Source organism: Jaculus jaculus, chromosome 14 (genome assembly GCF_020740685.1).
Source record: "Jaculus jaculus isolate mJacJac1 chromosome 14, mJacJac1.mat.Y.cur, whole genome shotgun sequence".
In the NCBI taxonomy this organism is placed as follows: domain Eukaryota; kingdom Metazoa; phylum Chordata; class Mammalia; order Rodentia; family Dipodidae; genus Jaculus; species Jaculus jaculus.
Genome location: NC_059115.1, coordinates 3,557,515 through 3,581,407, shown reverse-complemented (window position 1 = coordinate 3,581,407; position 23,893 = coordinate 3,557,515). Strand labels below are relative to the sequence as shown.

Sequence of the window (23,893 nt, the reverse complement as noted above, 5' to 3'; positions counted from 1 at the left end):
CAAGGATAACCTTGAACCTCCTATCCTCCCGCCACCACATCCCGAGCTCAATAGCCGAATGTCCAACAGGCTAGCTAAGCTTCAGAACCCCAGATCTGCTCTCCAGACCCCACCCACACCTAGGTCTCTTCCATAAGCCCCGCCCCTCGACCGATCTGCCCCGGAACCTACCTTTAAGTTCCTTGCGATCCCTGTACCAGCGCAAGACGGCAGCAGGGCGCGACCTTGGAACCAGGCAGCTGAGCTCCACCTCACCGCCCTCCACCGCTTGCTCTCGGACCTCCACCACAGGATTCTCTGGGGCCACTGCACAGGCAGAAAGGGGCACAAGAGGTCTAGATGCACATCAGCCAGCCCACAAGGACCAGGAAGAAGCCAGAGTCCCAAGTGGTAGGGGTCAAACGCAGAAACCAAAGGCCCGGCGGAGCCAGATGTCCAAGAGGTTAAAAAGAGCCAAATTTGGGCCGGAGAGGTGGCTCAGTGGTTAAAGGCGCTTGCTTGTAAAGCCTAACGGACTGGGTTCAATTCCACAGTACCCATGTAAAGTTAGATGCACAAAGTGATGCATGAATCTGGAGTTCATTTACAGTGGTAGGAGGCCCTGGCACGCCCATTCTCTCATTTGTATTCCTCTCCCTCCCTCCCTCTCTCTCTCTCTCTCTGCTGACAAATAAATAGAATAAAAATAAAAACAGGGCTGGCGGGATGGCTTAGTGGTTAAGGTGCTTTCCTGCAAAGCTAAAGAACCCAGGTTAGACTCCCCAGAACCCACATAAGCCAGATGCACAAGGTGGTGCATATCTCTGGGGTTTGTTTGCAGCGGCTGGAGGCCCCAGCATACCCATTCTCTCTCTCTCTCTCTCTCTCTCTTTTCTCCATCTGCCTCTTTCTCTGTCTCTCTCACTCATTAAATAAATAAAAATTAAAGGCACAAGCCACCATACCGACCAAGATGGGCTTTAAACAATTTTTAAAAAGTAAGCCAGGCCGGGTCAGATGTAGTTGCGCCAGTTGGAGACAACCCTGAGTCTATATAGTGAATTAATTCCAGGTCAGCCTGAGCAAGAGTGAGACTCTACCTCAAAAAAAAAAAAAAAAAATCAAAAAAAGATCATGACATCAAAATAAAAGAGAGACTGATTGAGATGGGGAGGGAATATGATGGAGAATGGAGTTTCAAAGGGGAAAGGGAGGGGGGAGGTATTGCCATGGGATATTTTTTATAATCATGGAAGTTGTTAATAAAAATTTGAAAAAAGAAAGCTGGGTGTGATGGCACACGCCTTTAATCCCAGCACTCAGGAGGCAGAGGTGGAGGATTGCCGTGAGCTCAAGGCCACCCTGAGACTACATAGTGAATTCCAGGTCAGCCTGGACTAGTGTGAGACACTACCTGGAAAAAACAAAAAAAAATTGAAAAAAAAAAAAGTAAGCCAGGCATGTTGGCACATGCCTTCAATCTCATAATCCCAGCACTTTGGAAGCAGAGATTGGAGGATCACCATGAGTTTGAGGCTACCCTGAGAGAACATACTGGATTTCAGGTCAGCCTGAGCTAGAAGGAAACCCTACCTTGAAAACCAAACCAACAGCTGGGCGTGGTGGCGCATGCCTTTAATCCCAGTACTCGGGAGGCAGAGGTAGGAGGATCACCATGAGTTCAAGGCCACTCTGAGACTACATAGTTAATTCCAGGTCAGCCTGGACCAGAGTGAGACCCTACCTCGAAAAACCAAAAAAAAAAAAAAAAAAAAAATCCAAACCAACAAAAAAGTAAATATAAAATAAAAAATAAAGAAGCCGGGCGTGGTGGTGCACGCCTTTAATCTCAGTACTCGGGAGGCAGAGGTAGGAGGATTGCTGTGGGTTCGAGGCCACCCTGAGACTCCACAGGTAATTTCACGTCAGCCTGGGACAGAGTGAGACCCTACCTCGAAAACCAAATGAATAAATGAATAAATAAATAAGGAGAGCCAGGGTGGACAGATCTCAGGAGCAGAGGGAAGCCATGGATGAAGAGAGCAGAGGTCCGGGGGGAGGCCAGTACCTAAGACAGTGAGCGTGGCAATCTGGTGGTGGGTGTCCTCTGTGTAGAGCTGGCAAAAGTAGCCGCCTTCATCCTCCAGGCGGGCATCCGAGAGCCGGATGCGCACCCTGCGCGGAGAGAACTCCTCGAGCTGGAAGCGCTCATCCTTAAGCGCTAGAGAGGGAAGGAGAAGAGACTGGGGAGGTGGCTCTGAGGTTAAAGGTGCTTGTTTGCAAAGCCTGCCAGCCTGGGTTCGATCCCCCAGCACCCACATAAAGACAGATGCGCAAAGCGGCCTAGGTATCTGGAGTTCATTTGCAGCAGCAAGAGAGCCGGGCGTGGTGGCGCACGCCTTCAATCCCAGCACTCGGGAGGCAGAGGTAGGACGGAGAAGTGAGCCTGGGGGGTTCCAGACCCATTCGTACCTCCAGAACAGATCCTCCTCTGTCTCTCCTCCAAGCAGACCTACGGGTGTGAGCTATTCAATCGCTTGCTCCCACAGAGACCCAGAAAGAGTAAGAGTCCAGCCTGCCTGCGGGACCAGGGGTCAGGATCCCGGCTGCCCTACTCTGCCCTGTCCTCCTGAAGTCCCAGCACTCACCTCGGGTGCCATTGAAGAAGAGCGTCTGCCGGGCAGGGTTCTGGATTACAACAATGGACCCATCATACTGGTGCAGGCGGCAAGTGATCTCAGCCACCCCGCCCTCGGCCACAGTCACATTCTCCGTCTGTACCTCCTGTCCTGTCCCTGAATCAGGAGAAAGACAGAAAAGGTGATTCACTGAGATGTAAGTCAGCCTTTTGTTTTTATTTATTTATTTTTGGTTTTTCGAGGTAGGGTCTCACTCTAGCTCAGGCTGACCTGGGATTCACTCTGTAGTCTCAGGGTGGCCTCGAACTCACGGCGATCCTCCTACCTCTGCCTCCCGAGTGCTGGGATTAAAGGTGCGCGCCACCACGCCTGGCTCCATTTACTTTTTTTTTTTTTGTTGTTGTTGTTGTTTGGTTTTTCAAGGTAGGATGTTGCTGTAGCCCAAGCTGGCCTCGAACTCATGGTGATCCTACCTCTGCCTCCTGAGTGCTGGGACTAAAGGCGTGCACCACCATACCCAGCTTGCTTACTTATTATATGTCTGTTCATGGGCAGATCAGGGTCTCTTGCCTCTGCAGAATGCCCGTGGGGATTTACCTGGGTGCCTGAGGAATCAAACCCCAGTTGGCAAGCTATGCAAGCGAGTGCCTTTAACCACTGAGCCATCCCCCCCAGCCCTCTATATTTTTGTGATTTTGTTGTTGTCTTTGTTGCTGTTGTTATTGTTGAGGTAGGGTTTTCCTCTAGCCCTAGGTGACCTGGAATTCACTATGTAGTTTCAGGGTGGCCTCGAACTCATGGCAACTCATGCGCCGGGCGTGGTGGCGCACGCCTTTAATCCCAGCACTCGGGAGGCAGAGGTAGGAGGATCGCCGTGAGTTCAAGGCCATCCTGAGAATGCAGAGTAAATTCTAGGTCAGCCTGAGCTAGAGTGAGACCCTACCTCAAAAAACCAAAAAAAAAAAAAAAAAAAAAAGGTGTGCACCACCACACTGGGCCTTAATTAAAAAAAACTTGTGGGTGTGGCTAGGGAGATGAATCAGTGATTAAAGGTGCTTGCTTGCAAACCTACAGGACCTGGTTCAAATTCCCAGCATCCACGTAAGGCCAGATGCACGGAGTGACACATGCTCTGGAGTTTGTTTGCAGGGGTGGGAGGACCTGGAGGCACTCATTCATTCATTCATTCTCTCTCTCTTTCTCTATCACGCATGCACAGGCTCAGCAAATAAATCAAATATTTAAAATAACTGGGGGAGGGTGGCTGGGGAGATGGCTTGGAGATTAAAGGCACTTGCTTGTAAAGCCTGTTAGGCAGCCTGGGTTTTGAATCCCCAGGACCCACATAAAGCCAGACACACAGACTCTGGTATGACCACACAGACACCACACTTTCTCTCTCATGCAAATAAATAACTAGACATTATTTTATTTTGTTCTTATTCTTATATTTATGAGAGAGAGAGAGAGGGAAGCAGAGAGAGGGGAATAAATTAGGTGCACCAGGGCCTCCAGCCACTGCAAATTAATTCCAGATGCATGTGCCACCTTGTGCATCTGGCTTATGTGGGTCCTGGGGAATTGAACCTTGGTGCTTTGGCTTTACAGGCAAGTGCTTTAATCACTAAGCCATTTCTCCAGCCCCTAACTAGACATTTTTTTAAAAAGATTTATTTATTTATTTGATTTTTTTAAAAATTTTTATTTATTTATTTTGAGAGCGAGAGACACAGAGAGAAAGACAGATGGAGAGAGAGAATGGGTGCGCCAGGGCTTCCAGCCTCTGCAAACTCCAGACAAGTGCGCCCCCTTGTGCATCTGGCTAACGTGGGACCTGGGGAACCGAGCCTCGAACTGGGGTCCACAGGCTTCACAGGCAAGCGCTTAACCGCTATGCCAGCTCTCCAGCCCCTAACTAGACTTTTTTAAATGTTGGAGTTGTAAGATCCACTGTACCTGTAGTAAATATATCACACACTGTGCCACTTTTCCCAGCATCCTTTGTTGCTAGGAGGAGCCACCACGCGGATGCCTGACTAATAGGACGCACGTGGTGGAGATAAAAACTCTTCTGGAGAGATGGCTTAGCGGTTAAGCGCTTGCCTGTGAAGCCTAAGGACCCCGGTTCCAGGCCCGGTTCCCCAGGTCCCATGTTAGCCAGATGCACAAGGGGGCGCACGCGTCTGGAGTTCGTTTGCAGAGGCTGGAAGCCCTGGCGCGCCCATTCTCTCTCTCTCCCTCTATCTGTCTTTCTGTGTCTGTCGCTCTCAAATAAATAAATAAAAAATTTAAAAAAAAACAACAAAACTCTTCTATCTGGCCAATCCTCTCTAGGATGCTTCTAGCTGACTGGGCAGGCAGAATACAAAGATCCCAGAGAGGGACAAGACGTCCAGCTGGAAGCAACTGTACCCCTGACTAACTGTCCTCCATGACCTGCCTATATAGGGATTGGACATGAGAGAAATACAGTGTTTTTGTTTTTCGAGGTAGGGTCTCACTCTAGCCCAGGCTGACCTGGAATTCACTATGTCGTCTCAAGGTGGCCTTGAACTCACGGTGATCCTCCTACCTCTGCCTCCCGGGTGCTGAGATTAAAGGTGTGCGCTACCATGCCCAGTGAAAGAAATATACTTTTGCATTAGGCCACTGATATTCAGGACTACCTGTTACAGCAGCTCACCCATCCTGATTAACCCACAAGAGTAACATGTGAGGGATTCGATGGCTTAGGTACTTGCTTGCAAAGCCGAAGGGCCTGGGTTTGTTTCCCCAGTACCTACATAAAGCTATATGATGCACAAATTGGTGCATGTGCCTGGAGATCTTTTGCAGTGTCAAGAGGCCCTGCATGCCTATTTTCTCTTTCCCTTTCCCCCCTCTCTCTTACAAATAATACAAATATTTAAAAAAATAAATCAGGGGGCTAGAGAGCTGGCTTAGCAGTTAAGGCACATGCCTGTGAAGCCTAAGGATCCAGGTTTGATTCTCCAGGTCCCATGTAAGCCAGATGCACATGGTGGTGCATGCATCTGGAGCTCATTTGCAGTGGCTGGTAGCCCTGACACGCCCATTCTCACACTCTCTCTCTCCTTGTCTCAAATAAATAAAAATGAATCCTAAAAAAAAATATCAGGTGCCCCCAAAACATTATAGGCCATTGCCGAGGCCCTTGATTTCCCACCAGGAATAGATGGTAAGACCCTATTGCTGAAGACTTCACATACTTAGGTTGCAAGGCCACTGAGAAATCCTGCTGGAACTGAGCTGATAACCTCCCCCCATGTAGACCAGCTGACAGAAAGCTGGAAGAAGCCATTCTACATGTAGTTCAATAGGAGAAAGAGATACCATCAGTGAAGATACTCAACAGTGGACACTGCAAGCCTTATAATTGGCTCATCCCAAATGAGCCAATGGGTGCAATAGTGGCACATCTGTCATGGTGGAATCCAACTGCCTTCCAATTGGACTGGAGGCCCGCTCCATGGGGGGAAACACATCCCTGATACTGAAAACTTAAAACTGGGGTAGTCATAAGCCCTTGGGGTGTAACATCTGCTGATGTCTGGAAAAATGTATATACTATGCTTATCAAACTGCCCAGTAAGCACTTCTGTTAATATTTATACCCTTATATTAACACTACTCTCACTTTGGGTAGAGAATCTTCTCTTTTCAGATGGCAGTGACTTTTAGATGACTCAGAAGGTATCATAGTGCTGGAAAGAAGTGACTGGAGTACTGAGTAACATCTCCATCACATCTTCCAAGGCTCAGGGTCTAATGCAGAAGAGGTGGCGGAAACAATGTAAGAGCCAAAGGAAGGGTAGGAATCCATACAACGTGTTCCCTCCAGACATAAAATGGCCTGGATATCCATGACCTCACAGTGCCTGACACTACCTACACAAGACCATCATAAGAGGAGGAAAAGATCATGACATCAAAATAAAAGAGAGACTGATTGAGATGGGGAGGGGATATGATGGAGAATGGAGTTTCAAAGGGGAAGGTGGGGGGGGGGACATTGCCATGGGATACTTTTTATAATCATGGAAAATATTAATAAAAATGGAGAAAAAAAAGATCAGGGCTGGAGAGATGGCTTAGAAGTGAAGGCATTTGCCTGTGAAGTCAAAGGATCCAGGTTTGATTCCCCAGGACCTACATTAGCCAGATGCACAAGGGGGCACATGCATCTGGAGTTCGTTTGCAGTGGCTGGAGGCCCCGATGCACCCATTCTCTCTCTCTCTGTGTCAAATAAATAATGAAAATAAAAAATATTTTAAAAATAAATAAATAAATAATAAATCTAGGCTGGGCTCAAGCCTTTCACCTGGGCACTTAGGAGGCAAAGGTAGGAGGATTGTGTGAGTTCAAGGCCAACCTGAGACTACATAGTGAATTCCAGGTTAACCTGGGCTAGAACGAGACCCTACCTCAAAAAAAAAAAAAAATCAAAATAAATAAATACATCAATAGGGGATGGCTCAGTAGATAAAGCATTTGCCACGCAAGCGTATTTAGGTTCCTATCCCCTGCACCCACATAAAAGCCAGACGCGGCCCTGTGAGCATCTGTAATCCCATTTACATCTATATGGAGAAAGGAAGAGGGCGTGGTGGCGCACACCTTTAATCCCAGCACTGAGAGGCAGAGGTAGGAGGATCACTGTGAGTTCGAGGCCAGCCTGAGACTGCATAGTGAATTTCAGGTCAGTCTGGGCTCGAGTGAAACCCTAACCCACATCCCCCCCCCAAAAAAAGAAGAGCAGCCTTGCCTCAAACAAGGTAGGAGGTGGGGATGGGGGACAGACACACCCAAAGTTGTCCTCAAATGTCCCAGGTGCACATGCCTGCACTCATACACATGAACACACACACACAGCCAAACTGACACAGGCTGGGCAACTCTACCTCTCACATTCTGCCTTAGGATTTTATTGGCTCACATGAATCACTCCTGAGCCGCAGGCAGGTTTCAGGGGCAGGGAGCCCAGACTTGAGTCCTGTGATTCGTATGCCCCGGAAAGCCCTTACAACGGTTTGTGGGGGAGTGGACGCAGATCAATGCCATATCCCCTCAGAACCGCTATGCTCCCGGGCAAGAGGACAGGAAACTAATTTGGGGGTCAAAGTGTGAAGGGGATTCATTCTGCAAGATGGAGGCAGAGACTGTTGGCTTCCCACCCAGCATCCATTCTCCTGCTTCTCATCAGTAAAAGAACCCTGACTATGGGCTGGGGAGATGGCTCAGCAGTTAAGACGCTTGCCTGCGAAACCCGAGGACCCACGTTCAACTCTCCACATCCCACCTAAGCCAGATGTGCAAAGGTGAGGCAAGCACAAGGTCGCACATGCCCACTAGGTGGCGCAAGTGTCTGGTGTTGGATTGCAGTGGCTGAGGCTTTGGCACATTGACTCTCGCAAATTAAATATATATATTTATATGGACATAATCAAAAGAATTATATAGTAATTTTGGAAGCACTTCATTAAAAAGGGTCAGATTTTTTTTTTTTCTGAGGCATGGTCTCACTCCGGTCCAGGCTGACCTGGGATTAACTATGTAGCCCCAGGGTGGCTTCAAACTCACCACGATCCTCCTACCTCTGCTTTCCAAGTGCTGGGATTAAAGGCAAGTGTCCAGGAGCCTGGTTACATTAGGGGAAGTAGGCAGTCTCCGTCATATTTTTTTTTTTTTTTTTTTTCAAGGTAGGGTCTCACTCTGGTCCAGGCTGACCTGGAATTCACTATGCAGTCTCAGGGTGGCCTTGAACTCATGGCGATCCTCCTACCTCTGCCTCCCGAGTGCTGGGATTAAAGGCATGCGCCACCACACCCGGCTATATTCTTTTTTTTAATGTGTGTGAGAGAGAGAACTGGTGCACCAGGTCCCCCGGCCACTGCAATCAAACTCCAGACACGTGTGTCACCTTGTGTGCATGTGCGACCCTGCACGCTTGTCTCACCTTGTGTGTCTGGGAGCTGGAGAGTTGAACATGGGTCCTTAGGTTTTGCAGGCAAGTGCCTTAATTGCTAAGTCATCTATCCAGCCCTTATATTCTTTTTTTAGTTCGGCTTGAACTGGAATGTGGTGCGTGGAATCCTGGCAGGGACCTTCGGCTAGGAAGACAAAGGCGGTAGGATTGGGAGGTATCTGAAAGGTATCTGGGGCTGGAGGGACAGCTTCGCAGTCAAGGCTCTTGCCTGTGAAGCCCAAGGACCCAGGTTTGATTCTCCAGGTCTCACGTGAGCCAGATGCAAAATGGTGGCGCATGCGTCTGGAGTCTATGTGCAGTGGCTGAAGGCCCTGATGCACCCAGTCTCACTCTCTCCGTCTGTCTGTCTCAGATAAATAATAAAAAATTAATTAATGAATGAAAGGTACCTGGTAAAGATGTGTAAATGCCACATGAGCCACTCTGTACACTTCCTTCCCCCACTCCTTTTTCTCTTCCTCTTTTTAGCTTTTCTTGTTCAGGTAGCAGGATATCACTGTAGCCCAGGGTGGACCTGGAACTCACTCTTGCAGCCCAGGCTAGCTGCGACTTTACAGTGATCTGCCTATCTCAGCCTGGGATCAAAGGTGTGCACAACAAGGTCCAATTTATCTGTATTTCCTTTTGTTTGAGGATAACACTTTAGCTATCTTTTTTGGTTTGTTTTATTGAGGTAGAGTTTTTCACTCTAGGCCAGGCTGACCAGGAATTCACTCTGCAGCCTCAGGCTTGGAGAACTCTCTTTGAAACCTCCTACCTCTGCCTCCCAAATGCTGGGATTAAAGGCGAGTGTCCAGGAGCCTGGTTACATTAGGGCAGTCTCAGTTAGTCAGTCTCTTAAAGGTGTGTGTCACCGTGCCAGCCCATCTTGAATTTTATCTAGCATCTCCTGGAATGATAACCTTTACACATTCAATCTTTGCCTGGAATATTTTCTCCTCCAAGTTTAAAAAAAAATTTATCTGCCGGGTGTGGTGGCACACACCTTTAATCCCAGCATTTGGGAGGCAAAGGTAGGAGGATGGCTGTGAGTTCGAGGCCACCTTGAGACTAGTGAATTCCAGGTCAGCCTGAGCTAGAGTGAGACCTTACCTCGAAAAACAAACAAACAAAAAAACAAATGACAACAACAACAACAACAACAAAATATATATATATATATATATATATATTTGTTGGACAGGCATGGTAGCACACGCCTTTAATCCCAGCACTCAGGAGGCACAGGTAGACTTTCCAGGAGTTTGAGGCCAGCCTGGAACTGCAATGTATTCCATGTCAGTCTGAGGGAGAGTGAAACCTTATCTGGAAAAAAAAACCATATATATATTTAGGTATTATTTTGTTTCTGTTCTTCAAGTAGGCTTTTGCTCTTGCCCAGGCTGGCCTGGAATTCATGACAACCCTCCTACCTCTGCCTCCCAAGTGCTAGGATTAAAGGTGTGCACCCGAACGCCTGGCAAATTGTTATTGTTTATTTATTTGAGAAATACACAGAGAGAGAGAGAGAGAGAGAGAGAGAGAGAAGACAAGTGAGTGAGCGAGCAAGCAAGAGAGAGAGAGAGAGAGAATAGTTGCATCAGGGCCTCTAGCCATTGCAAACGAACTCCAGACGCCTGCGCCCCCTTATGTATCTGGCTTACGTGGGTCCTGAGGAATCGAGCCTCAAACTGGGGTCCTTAGGCTTCACAGGCAAACGTTTAACCACTAAGCCATCTCTCCAGCCCTACTTTTTGGTTTTTAAGTAGGGTCTCACTCTAGCCCAGGCTGACCTGGAATTCCCTCTGTCGTCTCAGGGTGGCCTCGAACTCACAGTGATCAAAGGTATTTGCCACCATGCCCAGCTCCTTCCCGAAGATTTCACAACCGCAGCAGAGGGCCGCAACCATCCGCTCAGTCGCTCGGGCTGCACACCTAGAAACTACCCAAGTTCTTTTCCTTCCCTCGCTCTGCACTCCCTCCATCTGCACGTCTGTGCACGGTACCCCAGTGTACCCCGATCTGTTCACTGCTCTCTGCTCCGCCTCCCAGCACCCCTTCCACTGCTTCAGCTCTCACAGGCACCTTTCAAGAGCCCACGGGTGGGTCTCAGCTGCCCTGCCCGCCTGTCCCTCGTGCCTGGGCTGCTCCCAAATGTGTGACCTTTCTGCCTTAGCGAGGATGACAGACATGTCACACCACACCCAGCTTGGATGGACTTTTCCTTTCTGTTTTTTTTTTTTTTAATCTTTTATTTATTTATTTATTTTTCTTTAAAAGATTTAATTTTTATTTATTTATTTCTTAGAGACAGAGAGAGTGGGAATAGGCATGCCAGGGCCTCTAGCCACTGCAAATGAGCTCCAGACGCATGTGCCCCCATGTACATCTGGCTCACGTGGGACCTGGAGAATCGAACCTGGGTCCTTAGGCTTCACAGACACGTGCCTTAACTGCTAAGCCATCTGTCCAGCCCCTGTTTCTTTTTAAGGTAGTGTCTCACTCTGGCCCAGACTGACCTAGAATTCACTCTGTAGTCTCAGGGTGGCCTCCAACTCACGGCCATCCTCCTACCTCTGCCTCCAGAGTGCTAGGATTAAAGGTGTGTGCCACCACGCCTGGCTAAAATATTTTTATTTACTCATTTATTTGTAAGGAGAGAGAGAGAACGGGAGTTCGTTTGCATATACATCTGCATCTCTCTCAAATAAATACAAAAAAGAGTGTTTGGCCTCTGCCCGGCATGGTGGCGCACACCTCTAATCCCAGCACTCGGGAGGCAGAGATAGGAGGATCACTGTGAGTTCGAGGTCACCCTGAGGCTACAGAGTGAATTCCAGGTCAGGCTGGAGAGATGGCTTAGTGGTTAAGGCGTTTGTCTGCAAAGGATCCCAGTTTGATTCTCCAGGACCCATGTAAGCCAAATGCACAAGGGGGTACATGTGTCTGGAGTTCATTTGCAATAGCTAGAGGCCCTGAGGTGCTCCTTCTCTCTTTCTCTCTCTCAGATAAATAAAATATATGGAAAAAAAAAAGAAAAACCAAAAAACAAGTAAAACAAGAAACAGTGCTGTTACTCAGTGACAGTCTGTCATCCCAGCAGTAGAGAGGTGGAAGCCGGAGGATCTGGAGTTCAAGTTCATCCTGGCTATATATAGCAAAATCAAAGTGAGCCTGGGATACACAAGAACCTGGATCATGACAAGGCAAGGCTTCCTGATCCACACCTCTAATCAGGAGGCAGAGTGAGGAGGATGAGTTCGAAGCCAGCCTGAGGCTACAGAGTGAGTTCCAGGTCAGCCAGGGTCAGAGTGAGGCTCTACCTGGGAGAAAACCCAAACAAAATAAAACAAAGTCAACCAACCCAAACAGCTGCCATAGGTGCCAAACACGTCGGTCAGGATCTCAAAACAGTTGTGAGGCATGTGGACTTTTTTTTTTTCAAGGTAGGGGCTGACCTGGAATTTACTATGTAGTCTCAGGATGGCCTTGAACTCACAGCCATCCTCCTACCTCTGCCTCCTGAGTGCTGGGATCAAAGGCGTGTGTCACCACGCACGGCTTCATGTGTTTTTATTTTGAGACAGGCTCTCACTATGTAGCCCAGGCTGGCCTCCCCCTGATCCTTCTGCCTCAGCCTCCCAAGTACAGAGGTGACAGGCATGTGCCACCACGCTCCACTCTGTGATGTGGATTATTCTCAGTGCGAACACCACACAGGCTTGCCATCTGTGTGACCTTGAGCAAATGCCCCTCACCTTTATCAGCCGAGTCCATGCCATCTGTGAAATGACAGCGATGCCAGGTTTGACTTCACGAGGGTCACCTGGTGCCTGGTGCTCAGGGATAGTCCCCTCTGAAGGCTATAGCTGTCACAAGCTCTGGGGACAAGCTCTTGACTGTGAAAACTGGTCTGTGTGCTCTCCTACTTTTTAATTTTTTTTTAATTTATTTGAGAGTGGAAGACAGAGATAAGGAGGCAGAGAGAGAGAGAGAGAGAGAAAGAGAGGGAGGGAGGGAGTGAGGGAGGGAGGGAGGGAGGGAATGGGCGCACCAGGGCCTCCAGCCACTGCAAACGAACTCCAGACGCGTGCGCCCCCTTGTGCATCTGGCTAACGTGGGACCTGGGGAAGCGAGCCTCGAACCGGGGTCCTTAGGCTTCACAGGCAAGCACTTAACTGCTAAGCCATCTCTCCAGCCCAACGTTTTAATTTTTTTAAATTTAATTTTATTTTTATTTATTTATTTTTTGAGGTAGGGTCTCACTCTAGCCAAGGCTGACCTGGAATTCACTATGTTGTCTCAGGGTGGCCTTGAACTCACGGCAATCCTCCTACCTCTGCCTTCCGGCGTGCTGGGATTAAAGACGTGCGCCACCACGCCCGGCTCTCCTACCTTTTTAAAGCATTTTATTAAAAAAATTTTTTTTTTTGAAGGCCAAGAGTAGTAGCTCATGCCTTTAGACCCAGCACTCGGGAGACAGAGGTAGGAGGACTATCGTGAGTTCAAGACCACCCTGAGACTATATAGTGAATTCCAGGTCAGCTTTCATTATAGCAAGACCCTATCGCGAAAAAAAAAATATTGTTTTTTTTTTTTTTTTTTTGAGTCCAGGCTGACCTGGAATTTACAGTCTCAAATCGGCCTTGAATCTACCTCTGCTTCTCAAGTGCTGGGATTAAAGGTATGCACCGCCATGCCCAGTGTTCTACTTTAAAAAAAAGAAAATCAGGGCTGGAGAGATGGCTTAGTGGTTAAGCGCTTGCCTGTGAAGCCTAAGGACCCCGGTTCGAGGCTCGGTTCCCCAGGTCCCACGTTAGCCAGATGCACAAGGGGGCGCACGCATCTGGAGTTCGTTTGCAGAGGCTGGAAGCCCTGGCGCGCCCATTCTCTCTCTCTCCCTCTAAATGTCTTTCTCTCTATGTCTGTCGCTCTCAAATAAGTAAATTTAAAAAAAAAATCATTCATTCATTTATTTGTAAGCTGAGAAAGAGAGAAGCCATTGCAAACAAGCTCCAGATGCACGTGCCACTTTGTACATCTGGCTTTATGAGGGTACTGGGGGGATCAAACTCATGTCATGTTTAGGTTTTGTAGGCAAGTGTCTTAACCGTTCAGCCGTCTCTGTAGGCCTCTCTCCAACTTGGTTTTCTTTGAGGTTGGATCTCCCCTAGCTCAGGCTGACCTGAAGTCATTCACCATGCAGTCTCAGCTTGGCATCACAGTGATCCTCCTTCTACCTTGGCCTCTCAAGTGCTGGGATTAAAGGCATGCACCACCACGCCTGACCCCCTCTTCCACTTTTTCTTAAAATATTTTACTTATTTACTCATTTTGAGAGAGAAGGAGACAGAGAAAGAAAGGCACTTAGAGAGAAGGAATGAGAGTGTCAGCGCCTCTAGCCACTGCAAACGAACTCCAGACACATGAGCCACCTTGTACATCTGACTTACGTGGGTACTGGGGAATTGAACCTGGGTCCTTAGAATTTGCAGGCAAGTGCCTTAACCACTTAGCCATCTCTCTAGCCCTCTCCTACTTTAAAATATATATATATATATATATATTTTATTTATTTACTTGAGAGAGAGAGAAAGAGGCAGACAGAGAGAGGGAGAGAATGGGCACTCCAGGACCTCTAACCATTGCAGAAGGACTCCAGATGCAGGCGCCCCCTTGTGCATCTGGCTTACATGGGTCCTGGAGAGTCAGACTGGGATCCTTTGGCTTTGCAGGCAAATGCCTTAACCGCTAAGCCATCTCTCCAGCCCCTCTCCTACTTTTCTTTTTCATTTTTAAAAAATTTTTATTAACATTTTCCATGATTATAAAAAATATCCCATGGTAATACCCTGCCTCATCTCTCCTACTTTTAATAAAACATCTTTGACTAAAAATGCAGCTGGGAAGATGGCTCAGTGGTTAAAGGAATTGCTTGCAAATCCTGTAGGCCACGTTCAATTCTCAAGCCACCCACGTAAGCCAGATGTACAAAATAGTGCAATGACTGGTGTCTGTAGCAGCAAGAGGCCCACGGTGGCCCATATGGATAATCCCAGCACTTCAGGGGTAAAGACAGAAAGATCAGCAATGCAAGCTTATCCTAGGCTACATATGGAATTCTACACCAAAGAACAATAAGAAAACAAACAACAGGGGCTGGAGAGATGGCTTAGTGGTTAAGCCCTTGCCTGTGAAGCCTAAGGACCACAGTTTGAGGCTTGATTCCCCAGGACCCACGTAAGCCAGATGCACAAGGTGGCGCATGCATCTGGAGTTCATTTGCAGTGGCTGGAGGCCCTGTTGTGCCCATTCTCTCTCTCTGCCTGTCTGTCGCTCTCAATTAAGTAATTAGAAATAAACAACAACAAAAAAAAAAAACCACTTAAAAAAAAAAGAAAACAAACAATAATAATAAAACAAAAACAACTTAAAGCCTACCTATGGGTATTGGTTGTCATGGCCAATACAACGCTAGTCCCCCATTTTACAGATGTGGAGGATGAGGCTGGGGGTGGGGTCCGAGGCAAGTCAGTGACAACACTCACTCCTGGGAGCGCTCCCCACCTACCCTTGCCCACTGCTCTCTGCTTAAGGGTGCAGATGGGGTGAGGGTGGGGGGCTTTTGTTCAATTCCCTCCCCTCCTGAGGAGTCAGTAACCAACAGTGTTCCTGCCTGGAATACTGATGTGCCCAGGGCTTTTGTTTCAGAGTTGGGGGGGGGGATGCGGGGGGCAGGACTTTCTGGTTACAGAGGGGCTGAGCTTTTGGGCCTGGGGCATGAACCATTAAAATGGTGTTGACAGCCAGTTGTCATGGAAGGATGCCTGGAAAAGGACCTAGGAGGGTTCTGGAAAAGGGTCTGAGCAGGTGATATGGAGAGACCCAGAAATCCAACATCCTCTACCCTGAGCAGCAAAGATCCAACCAGAGACACTTCTTCTGGACCAGGAGTCCAGCTTGAGCATATCTCCCTCAGACCCAGGGGTCCAGGCCCAGCCCTCCTCCCTCAGACCCAGGGGTCCAGACCCAGCCCTCCTCCCTCAGACCCAGGGGTCCAGACCCAGCCCTCTTCCCTCAGACCCAGGGGTCCAGACCCAGCCCTCCTCCCTCAGACCCAGGGCTCCAGACCCAGCCCTCCTCCCTGAGACCCAGCCCTCCTCCCTAGACCCAGGGGTCCAGACCCAGCCCTCTTCCCTCAGACCCAGGGGTCCAGACCCAGCCCTCTTCCCTCAGACCCAGGGGTCCAGACCCAGCCCTCCTCCCTCAGACCCAGCCCTCCTCCCTAGACCCAGGGATCCAGACCCAGCCCTCCTCCCTCAGACCCAGGGGTCCAGACCCAGCCCTCCTCCCTCAGACCCAGCCCTCCTCCCTAGACCCAGGGGTCCAGACCCAGCCCTCTTCCCTCAGACCCAGGGGTCCAGACCCAGCCCTCCTCCCTCAGACCCAGGGGTCCAGACCCAGCCCTCCTCCCTCAGACCCAGCCCTCCTCCCTAGACCCAGGGGTCCAGACCCAGCCCTCTTCCCTCAGACCCAGGGATCCAGACCCAGCCCTCCTCCCTCAGACCCAGGGATCCAGACCCAGCCCTCCTCCCTCAGACCCAGGGGTCCAGACCCAGCCCTCCTCCCTGAGACCCAGCCCTCCTCCCTCAGACCCAGGGGTCCAGGCCCAGCCCTCCTCCCTCAGACCCAGGGGTCCAGACCCAGCCCTCCTCCCTCAGACCCAGGGGTCCAGGCCCAGCCCTCCTCCCTCAGACCCAGGGGTCCAGGCCCAGCCCTCCTCCCTCAGACCCAGAGACAGGGGTCCATAGTACACAGCTGGTGGATGTTTCCACTAAGACTAAGCAGGGTGGGGGAGCACTTCCTGGGTCCTGAGTCAGCAAATACCCAAGGGAATCTCAAGGTCACAGTTCTGGGAAGGTCACAGCCACCCCCTCTGTATCCGCTCCCCAGGGGGGCTGCTGGCATCATGCCTCCTCCCTCTCCCTCCCTTGGGAAGGTGGTACATTCCCGCATCCTGACTGAAACCCCCCCCAGCCCCCACTAATGGCGGAGTCCGAGCAGCCTTGCACAAAGCATCAATTCTTCACCAGCTCTGCCTTGTGAAGGCGCCTGTATTCGCAGGACCTAGGCGCCAGGGTCCCAGCCCAGCCTCCCTTGGAAATCCCCAGAGCCCCTTCCTACCAGGACCCAGAAGTGTGGGTTCCCAGCACTTTCAAACATCAGACCATCAGACTCAGAAATTCAGACCCCGGCGCCTCCACCCTCAGACCTAGGAATGCAGGGTCCAGCACCTCCTCCCTCAGACGCAGAGGTCTAGACCTTGCCCACCTCCCTCAGACCCAGGATTCCACACTCCAACTCTCCTCCTCCCCCCTCAGACCACGGGTCCAGACCCAGCCCTCCTTCCTAGACCCAAGGGTCCGGGGTCCCAGCCTTCCTCCTTCAGACGCAGAGGTCCAGCCCTGCTCTTCTGGAAAAGGTGAACTCTCAACTCCACAGCCCCCCACCCCAAGCCACCATCCCACCGCCTTCTGCGTGCTTTGTCCCTCGTGTCAGGGGTCCCTGGCATCAGGTGGGGGCGTCCCAGTGAGTCAGCAATAGCCTCACAAAGTCCTCCCTGTGCCCCCCTCCAACGTTCCAGGGATATTCGGGACTCCCTGGATTCCAGGCCTCTGGCCCAGCGGAGTGGGGGTGGAGGGGAGTCCCCTGAAGGGTCACCCTGGGTATGGTCATCCCAGAAGAGTGAAGAGGACAAGCCCGCATTGAGCTTCCGCTTGGGGTCCTCCACCCCCAGGGGGGCTTTTTTTCACTCCCTCTGCCACCCACAGCCCTACTGAGTCGTCCTCGCAGGATCATGGGTGCCTGGCGTCCGTGGACTGGGTTTATGCAGGCAGAAGCCATGGGTGTCCTTATGCCACAGGCCATTGGATGCTGGCGGGTCCGACTGTCTCCTGCCCCCTCCACGCACATCCAGAGAGAGAGAAAGCTGCCTTTGTGTGCCGCAAGATGGGGACAGGCCAGGCTCGCACGACATTAACCCACCCCTGAGCCCCAGCCCTGCTGGGTCTAACGTCTCAGAATCTGTGGCAGAACCTGACCCCCAACCGCGGGGCTCTGGGACCCAGGGTCCAGTTTATGGGGAGGTCAGGAAAGGGAGGGCAGTGATAGAAATCTTCGAGACTTGTTCCTTGGGATGAATCACAAAGAGGAAAGGGTCCCCCCACCATGTGCTCAGAACTTTTAACGGGGAGTAGTGAGTCACCCTGGGAGGGAAACCTTATCTGAGATCAACAAACTCCCCCTGCACAGGGCTCCCCAAGTCTTAACAGACTCTTTATTCTTTCTGGGTATCTGTTTATGTGCATTCTCTGTTTCCTTCTGTTCTACCCACTTCCCGGCTGCCTCACCCTCCTGTGAACATCTCTGGAGTAGGCAAGTCAACGTCTCTCTCGCATCCTCTAATCCGCCGACCCTGGCCCCTCTCTTAATGTCAATCTCGTTCCTCTCGTCTCTGTCCTCAATGGATGAAGGAACCAGGAACGAAAGAACACATGTTACAAAAGGTTCCAATCTGGGCTGGAGAGATGGCTTAGCGGTTAAGCACCTGCCTGTGAAGCCTGAGGATCCCGGTTCGGAGCTTGATTCCCCAGGACCCACGTTAGCCAGATGCACAAGGAGGCGCACGCGTCTGGAGTTCGTTTGCAGTGGCTGGATGCCCCGGTGCACCCATTCTCTCTCTATTTGTCTCTTTCTCTCTCTGTCTGTCACTCTCAAATAAATAAATAAAAATGAACAAAAAATAAAAATAAAAATAAAAAACAAACAAAAAAAAAGGTTCCAATCTCCCACTCCTGCTTGCTTGGTAAGGAAATGTGGAGACCACTGATACTTCCTAAAATAAGGCGCTCATGGCCATTCAGAAATAAACAATGATGGGCTGGAGAGATGGCTTAGCGGTTAAGGTGCTTGCCTGTGAAGCCTAAGGAGCCAGGTTCGATTCCCTAGGACCCACGTAAGCCAGATGCACAAGAAGTTGCATGCATCTGGAGTTCGTTTGCAATGGCTAGAGGCCCTGACATTCACTCACACACTCTGTCTTTCATAAATAAAAAAAAATATAAAAAATAAGAAACCAAGCTGGATACGGTGGCACATGCATGGAGGCAGAGGCAGGAGCACTGCCGTGACTTCAATGCCACCCTGAGACCACAGAGTGAATTCCAGGTCAGCCTGGGCTAGAGTGAGACCCTACATTGGAAAGAAAAAAAAAAAGTTGGGCTGGAGTGCTGGAGAGATAGCTTAGTGGTTTAAACACTTGCCTTTGAAGCCTAAGGACCCAGGTTTGATTTCCCAGTACCCACGTAAACCAGATGCACAAGGTGTTGCATGCATATGGAGTTCGTTCCCAGGGGCTAGAGACCCTGACACTCACTCACTCACTCTCTTTCATAAATGAATAAAAATAAAATATATAAAAAGAAGAGGAAAGTAGGAGGCCAGGTATGGTTGCATATGTACAGAACCCCAGCACTAGGTTAGAAGGCCAAGGTAGGAGAATCCCTGTGAATTCCAGGTCAGCCTGGATTAACCTGCCTCAAAAAAAAAAAAAAAAGCTGGGCATGGTGGCACACACCTTTAATCCCAGCATTTAGGAGGCAGAGGTAGGAGGATCGCTGTGTGAGGCCACCCTGAGACCACATAGTGAATCCTAGATCATCAACCTGAGCTGAGCTAGAGAGAGGCCCGTACCTTGAAAAACCAACCAACAAACAAACAAACAAAAATCCTCCCCCATACCCCCCAAAAAATAAAAATAAAAGGAAGAGAAAAAAAGAAAGAAATATCCAATAAGAAGGAAAGCAAGACAGTGTACTGTGAGCTCCCTAAGTCTGTGTTCTCTAGGAGGGGAAAGTGACATGCACAGAAAGATGGTGAATGACATGGAAATATGAAAGAGCCGGGCGTGATGGTGCACGTCTTCAATCCCAGCGCTCGGGAGGCAGAGGCAGGAGGATCGCTGTCAGTTCAAGACCAGCCTGGACTACAGGGTGAATTCCAGGTCAGCCTGGGCTAGAGCGAGTCCCTACCTCAAGACCCAAACCAACAACAACAAATAAATAAATTATAAGAGACAGGGTGGATGCTCAGACCCAATTCCCTAGCTCCCAGTCCAGAGTCCTCCCTAAGACGCCAAGCTTGGTCTCCACTTGTAAAGCCCCGCACCGTGTAATTTAAAGGTCATTTACAGCGAGGGTTTAGGTGTCAGGAAGTAGTAACTTTAAAAATCAAACAAGAATACGGCTTATAGCTCCCAGAAGTGCTCAGGAAATGAATCTTGAAATGGAGCAGTTAGCTGAGGCTGCGTTCAGATGCTAAGAATTCAAAGGTCAAAAATCCACAACCAATGCAATGGTCAAGTTGTCAGAATTCTAATAGATGTCAAGAGGCTAGAATACTGCCACCATCAAGGTTCTATAAAGAGTTTATTTATTTATTTTTGCACTGAGCTTTGAACCTAGGACCTCTCATATACAAGGCAAGCACTCTACCCCTGAGCTACATCCCCAGCCCCCTCGCTGACAGTAAGTTCTAGGCAAGTGCTCTACCATTGAGCTATATGCTCAGCCCTATTTTCACTTAAAAAAAAAAAAGATATTTTATTTATTTATTTATTTTAGAGAGAGAGGAAGAGGCAGAGAGAAAGGGAGAATGGGCGCGCCAGGGCCTCCAGCCACTGCAAACAAACGTGTGCATCCCCTTGTGCATCTGACTTTCCTGGGTCCCGGGGAATGGAACCAGGGTCCTTAGGCTTCGCAGGCAAACACCTTAACCACTAAGCCATTTCCCCAGTCTCCTATTTTTACTTTTTGAGACAGGGTCTCGCTAAATTGCCCAGGCTGACCTGGATGAGATAGTTTCTAGTACTGCAGAACCTTGAACTGGTGATTATCCTCCCTAAGCCTCCAGAACGGCTGGGAAGACAAGGCGGTCCACCATGCACGGCAAAGTTCTAGGCCCAAGGTTCCAAGGACTTCTGGGCCCAAGAATCTCAAGAACGTCAACATTCTAAATGCCCTCAGATTCTCTATGTACTCCACTGGTTCCAGGAACCTATGGACCTGGTTTTCATGCCAAGAAAGAAAGAAGAAAAAAAAAAAAAAAAGAAAGAAAGAAAAGAAGAAAGAAAACTAAAAACAGACGAAGACGTAACGAGGTACCATGTTCTCATCTGGGAAATTGGGGCACGTCTGTTGCAAAGGAAGGGGAGCCTGATGAAAGTTAGGAAGCCACTGTAGAAGTCCACAGAAAACAGGCGGGGCTTCTGAAACATTGGCTTTGCCCCTGACCTTGTCCTCGCCTCAAACCTTGGGAGTGGGGCAGGTATACCCACACTCAAGTTGTTGTGAGCCTCCCTCCCATCACAGCCGACGGACGCTTCATTCGGTCACCGAAGCCAACATTCTCACCTTAGAGACAGGCAGCTTCACCAGCTGGGAGACAGGGAGCTGTTGGTGTTTGACTGCTTAAACCCAAGTCCTCACCCAGGAGCCGCCTGACCCTAACTCCTCTCTCAAGCCTTGCTATTCCTTTTCCCTTCCCAGTGTGGCTTGACCTACCACAGAGGGGGTGACCTGTGGTCGGTTTGAGACACACACACACACACACACACACACACACACGAGTGTGAGCATTCAAGTGACATTTCCTGACCTTGTCCCCAGCCTCAGGGTTACTCTGTCTTGGGGAGGGGGTCTCCAGCTTCCCACCGTGTGTGTGTGTGTGTGTGTGTGTGTGTGTGTGTGTGTGTGTGAGAAAGGTGTGTAGATGACTCCGTGGAGGTCCTGGAGGGAGCTCCCCTGTGATCATGACCCGGGGTGTGTGAATGGGTGAGAGGGTTTGGGTCGACATCTGCTGAATCCACCCCAGCGCTCCCCATCCGCCCCCCGGCCCCCAGCCCCACACATCCATGCGGGCACTTTGCTCTGGCGCATCCTGAAGCTGCCCAGCCTGACTTCATTCCTCCCCCAGGAGCACAGAGGGTTACAGAGATGTAGGAGTGAAGGATGGGAAAGGAGGGATACTGTGATGGAGGACGTGTGGGTTCGGGAGGCAGAGTCGGGGGACAGGGAGACGGCAGGACAGGAAGGAGGAGGGAGGTGATAGAGGAGGTTAGAGACATGGGTAACAGAATGGTAGGGGACAGAGAGACAAGAGGAGACAGGGTGACAAGGAGACAAGCCAAGGAGATGGGAGAATGGGGACACAGGAGGAGGACAAGAAATACAGGGGACAGAGCAGGCTGGGGAGAGGGGACGACGGGGGAGGGGGGGGCAGCGTTAGAGACAGGCAGAGTGACCTAGGGGAAAGGGACAGAGAGCAGGGGACAAAGGCAGGATGGAAGATGGGATCAGAGAGACAAGAAGAAGGGACAGGACTTGAACACTCGAGGACAAGGGGTGGCGGTGGTGGTGGTGGGGGTGACAAGGAGAGAGAGAGAGAGGCAGACCGAGGGATGCAGAGACGGGACAGAAGGACAACAGGACCGGCCGAGAGAAGGCGGGCTTGAGGAGGAGGAGAAGGGAGGGGGTGGCGGTGGTGGTCTCGGGCCCATTGTCCCCGCGGGATCGAGGCCTGTGTGGGGTAATGGTGGCGGGGGAGGGGGGGCTGCGGCACGGCGGCCGGGGCCCGCGCCCCCTCCCCCGCTCGCGGCTCTCCGGGCTCCCGGCCCGCGCTGCGCTTTGTCCCGGGCAACGGGTGACCCTCTCCCCTCCCTCGGATCCGTGGGGGGGGGGGTGTCTCCCCCTCACCTCCAGCTTATTGTTCGGCCTCTGCGGACCCCCCGCAGACGATCGCGGCTGTCACCGTGACGCGACCCTCTCTCCACGCACCGCCACCCCGATGCAGCCCACAGACACCTCCCCCGGAACCCCCCCCACCCCGCGCTCCCCGCCCCCGGCCCCTCACCCTACCTGGCCCCGCCGCGGCCGCCCACAGCAGCAGCAGCGGCCACTGGAAGCGCCGGGCCCGGCCCATGGTGCCGCCGCCGCCGCCGCCGCCGCTCGCTCCCGGCCCGGCACCTGCACCGCCCGCGCCTCGGCCCCGCCCCCGCGCCGGCCCCGCCCACAAAGCCCTGGCCCCGCCCACCGCGCGGGAACGCCCCTCCGCCCGCGAGGGGGCGGGGCCTGGGCTGGGGGCGGGGCCAGGGGCGCGCGGCGGTGGGGGAGGGGCGCGCGAGGGAGGCGTGGGCGCGAGCGTGACGCCGTCGTGGGGAGGGGAGGGGAGGAGAGGGGAGGGGCCGCGAAAGGTCGTGGGGGTCGTGCAAAGGTGCAGGGGGGGCCGTGCAGCCGGTCCCAGCGAGTGGGGTCGGGGTGGGGGTGGGGGTGGGGGTGGGGGGCCCGGGAGGACGCTGCGCAGGGCGAGGATGCTGCGGGGTGGGGGTGGGGGGGATGCGCGGTTGGAAAGCGCGCGGAGGTGCGGGCTGAGGGTGCGTGCGAGAGTGTGAGAGCGCCGAGGGAAGAGTGGTGTGATGCGGGAAGGGTGGGTGGGTGGGGAGGGGAGAAAGAACTACTGGGACTGGGCAGAGAGAACCACGACTGTGCGGAGCGGGGTCCTCCCAGGGCGCAGCAGGATCCTCCCAGAGCATTGCAGGGTCTTCCCAGGGCGCAGCAGGTCCTCCCAGAGCATTGCAGAGTCCTCCCAGGGCACAGCAGGTCCTCCCAGAGCATTGCAGGGTCCTCCCAGGGCGCAGCAGGTCCTCCCAGGGCACAGCAGGTCCTCCCAGAGCATTGCAGGGTCCTCCCAGGGCACAGCAGGTCCTCCCAGAGCACTGCAGGTCCTCCCAGCGCGCAGCAGGTCCTCCCAGGGCACAGCAGGTCCTCCCAGAGCATTGCAGGGTCCTCCCAGGGCACAGCAGGTCCTCCCAGAGCATTGCAGGGTCCTCCCAGGGCGCAGCAGGGTCCTCCCAGGGCACAGCAGGTCCTCCCAGAGCATTGCAGGGTCCTCCCAGGGCACAGCAGGTCCTCCCAGAGCACTGCAGGTCCTCCCAGGGCGCAGCAGGTCCTCCCAGAGCGCAGCAGGTCCTCCCAGGGCGCATCAGATCCTCCCAGGGCGCAGCAGGGTCCTCCCAGAGCACAGCAGGTCCTCCGAGAGCATTGCAGGGTCCTCCCAGGGCGCAGCAGGTCCTCCCAGAGCACAGCAGGTCCTCCCAGGGCGCAGCAGGTCCTCCCAGAGCACAGCAGGTCCTCCCAGGGCGCAGCAGGTCCTCCCAGGGCGCAGCAGGTCTTCCCA

The 23,893-nt window shown here is 51.7% G+C and overlaps 1 protein-coding gene across 1 annotated transcript in view; it reads right to left on the bottom strand.

Annotated features, from left to right (window-relative positions):
- The window catches only part of Cadm4 (cell adhesion molecule 4), a 28,682-nt gene extending 6,034 nt beyond the window's left edge, over positions 1 to 22,648 (bottom strand). The window contains exons 1-4 of the mRNA XM_045133899.1: positions 22,576 to 22,648; positions 2,628 to 2,774; positions 2,048 to 2,200; positions 172 to 306 (exon numbers count right to left, since the gene is read on the bottom strand). Coding sequence (XP_044989834.1) covers positions 172 to 306; positions 2,048 to 2,200; positions 2,628 to 2,774; positions 22,576 to 22,639 — 499 coding nt within the window. The 5' untranslated portion in view covers positions 22,640 to 22,648. The remainder of the gene's footprint in view (positions 1 to 171; positions 307 to 2,047; positions 2,201 to 2,627; positions 2,775 to 22,575) is intronic.
- Positions 22,649 to 23,893: the final 1,245 nt, after the last annotated feature.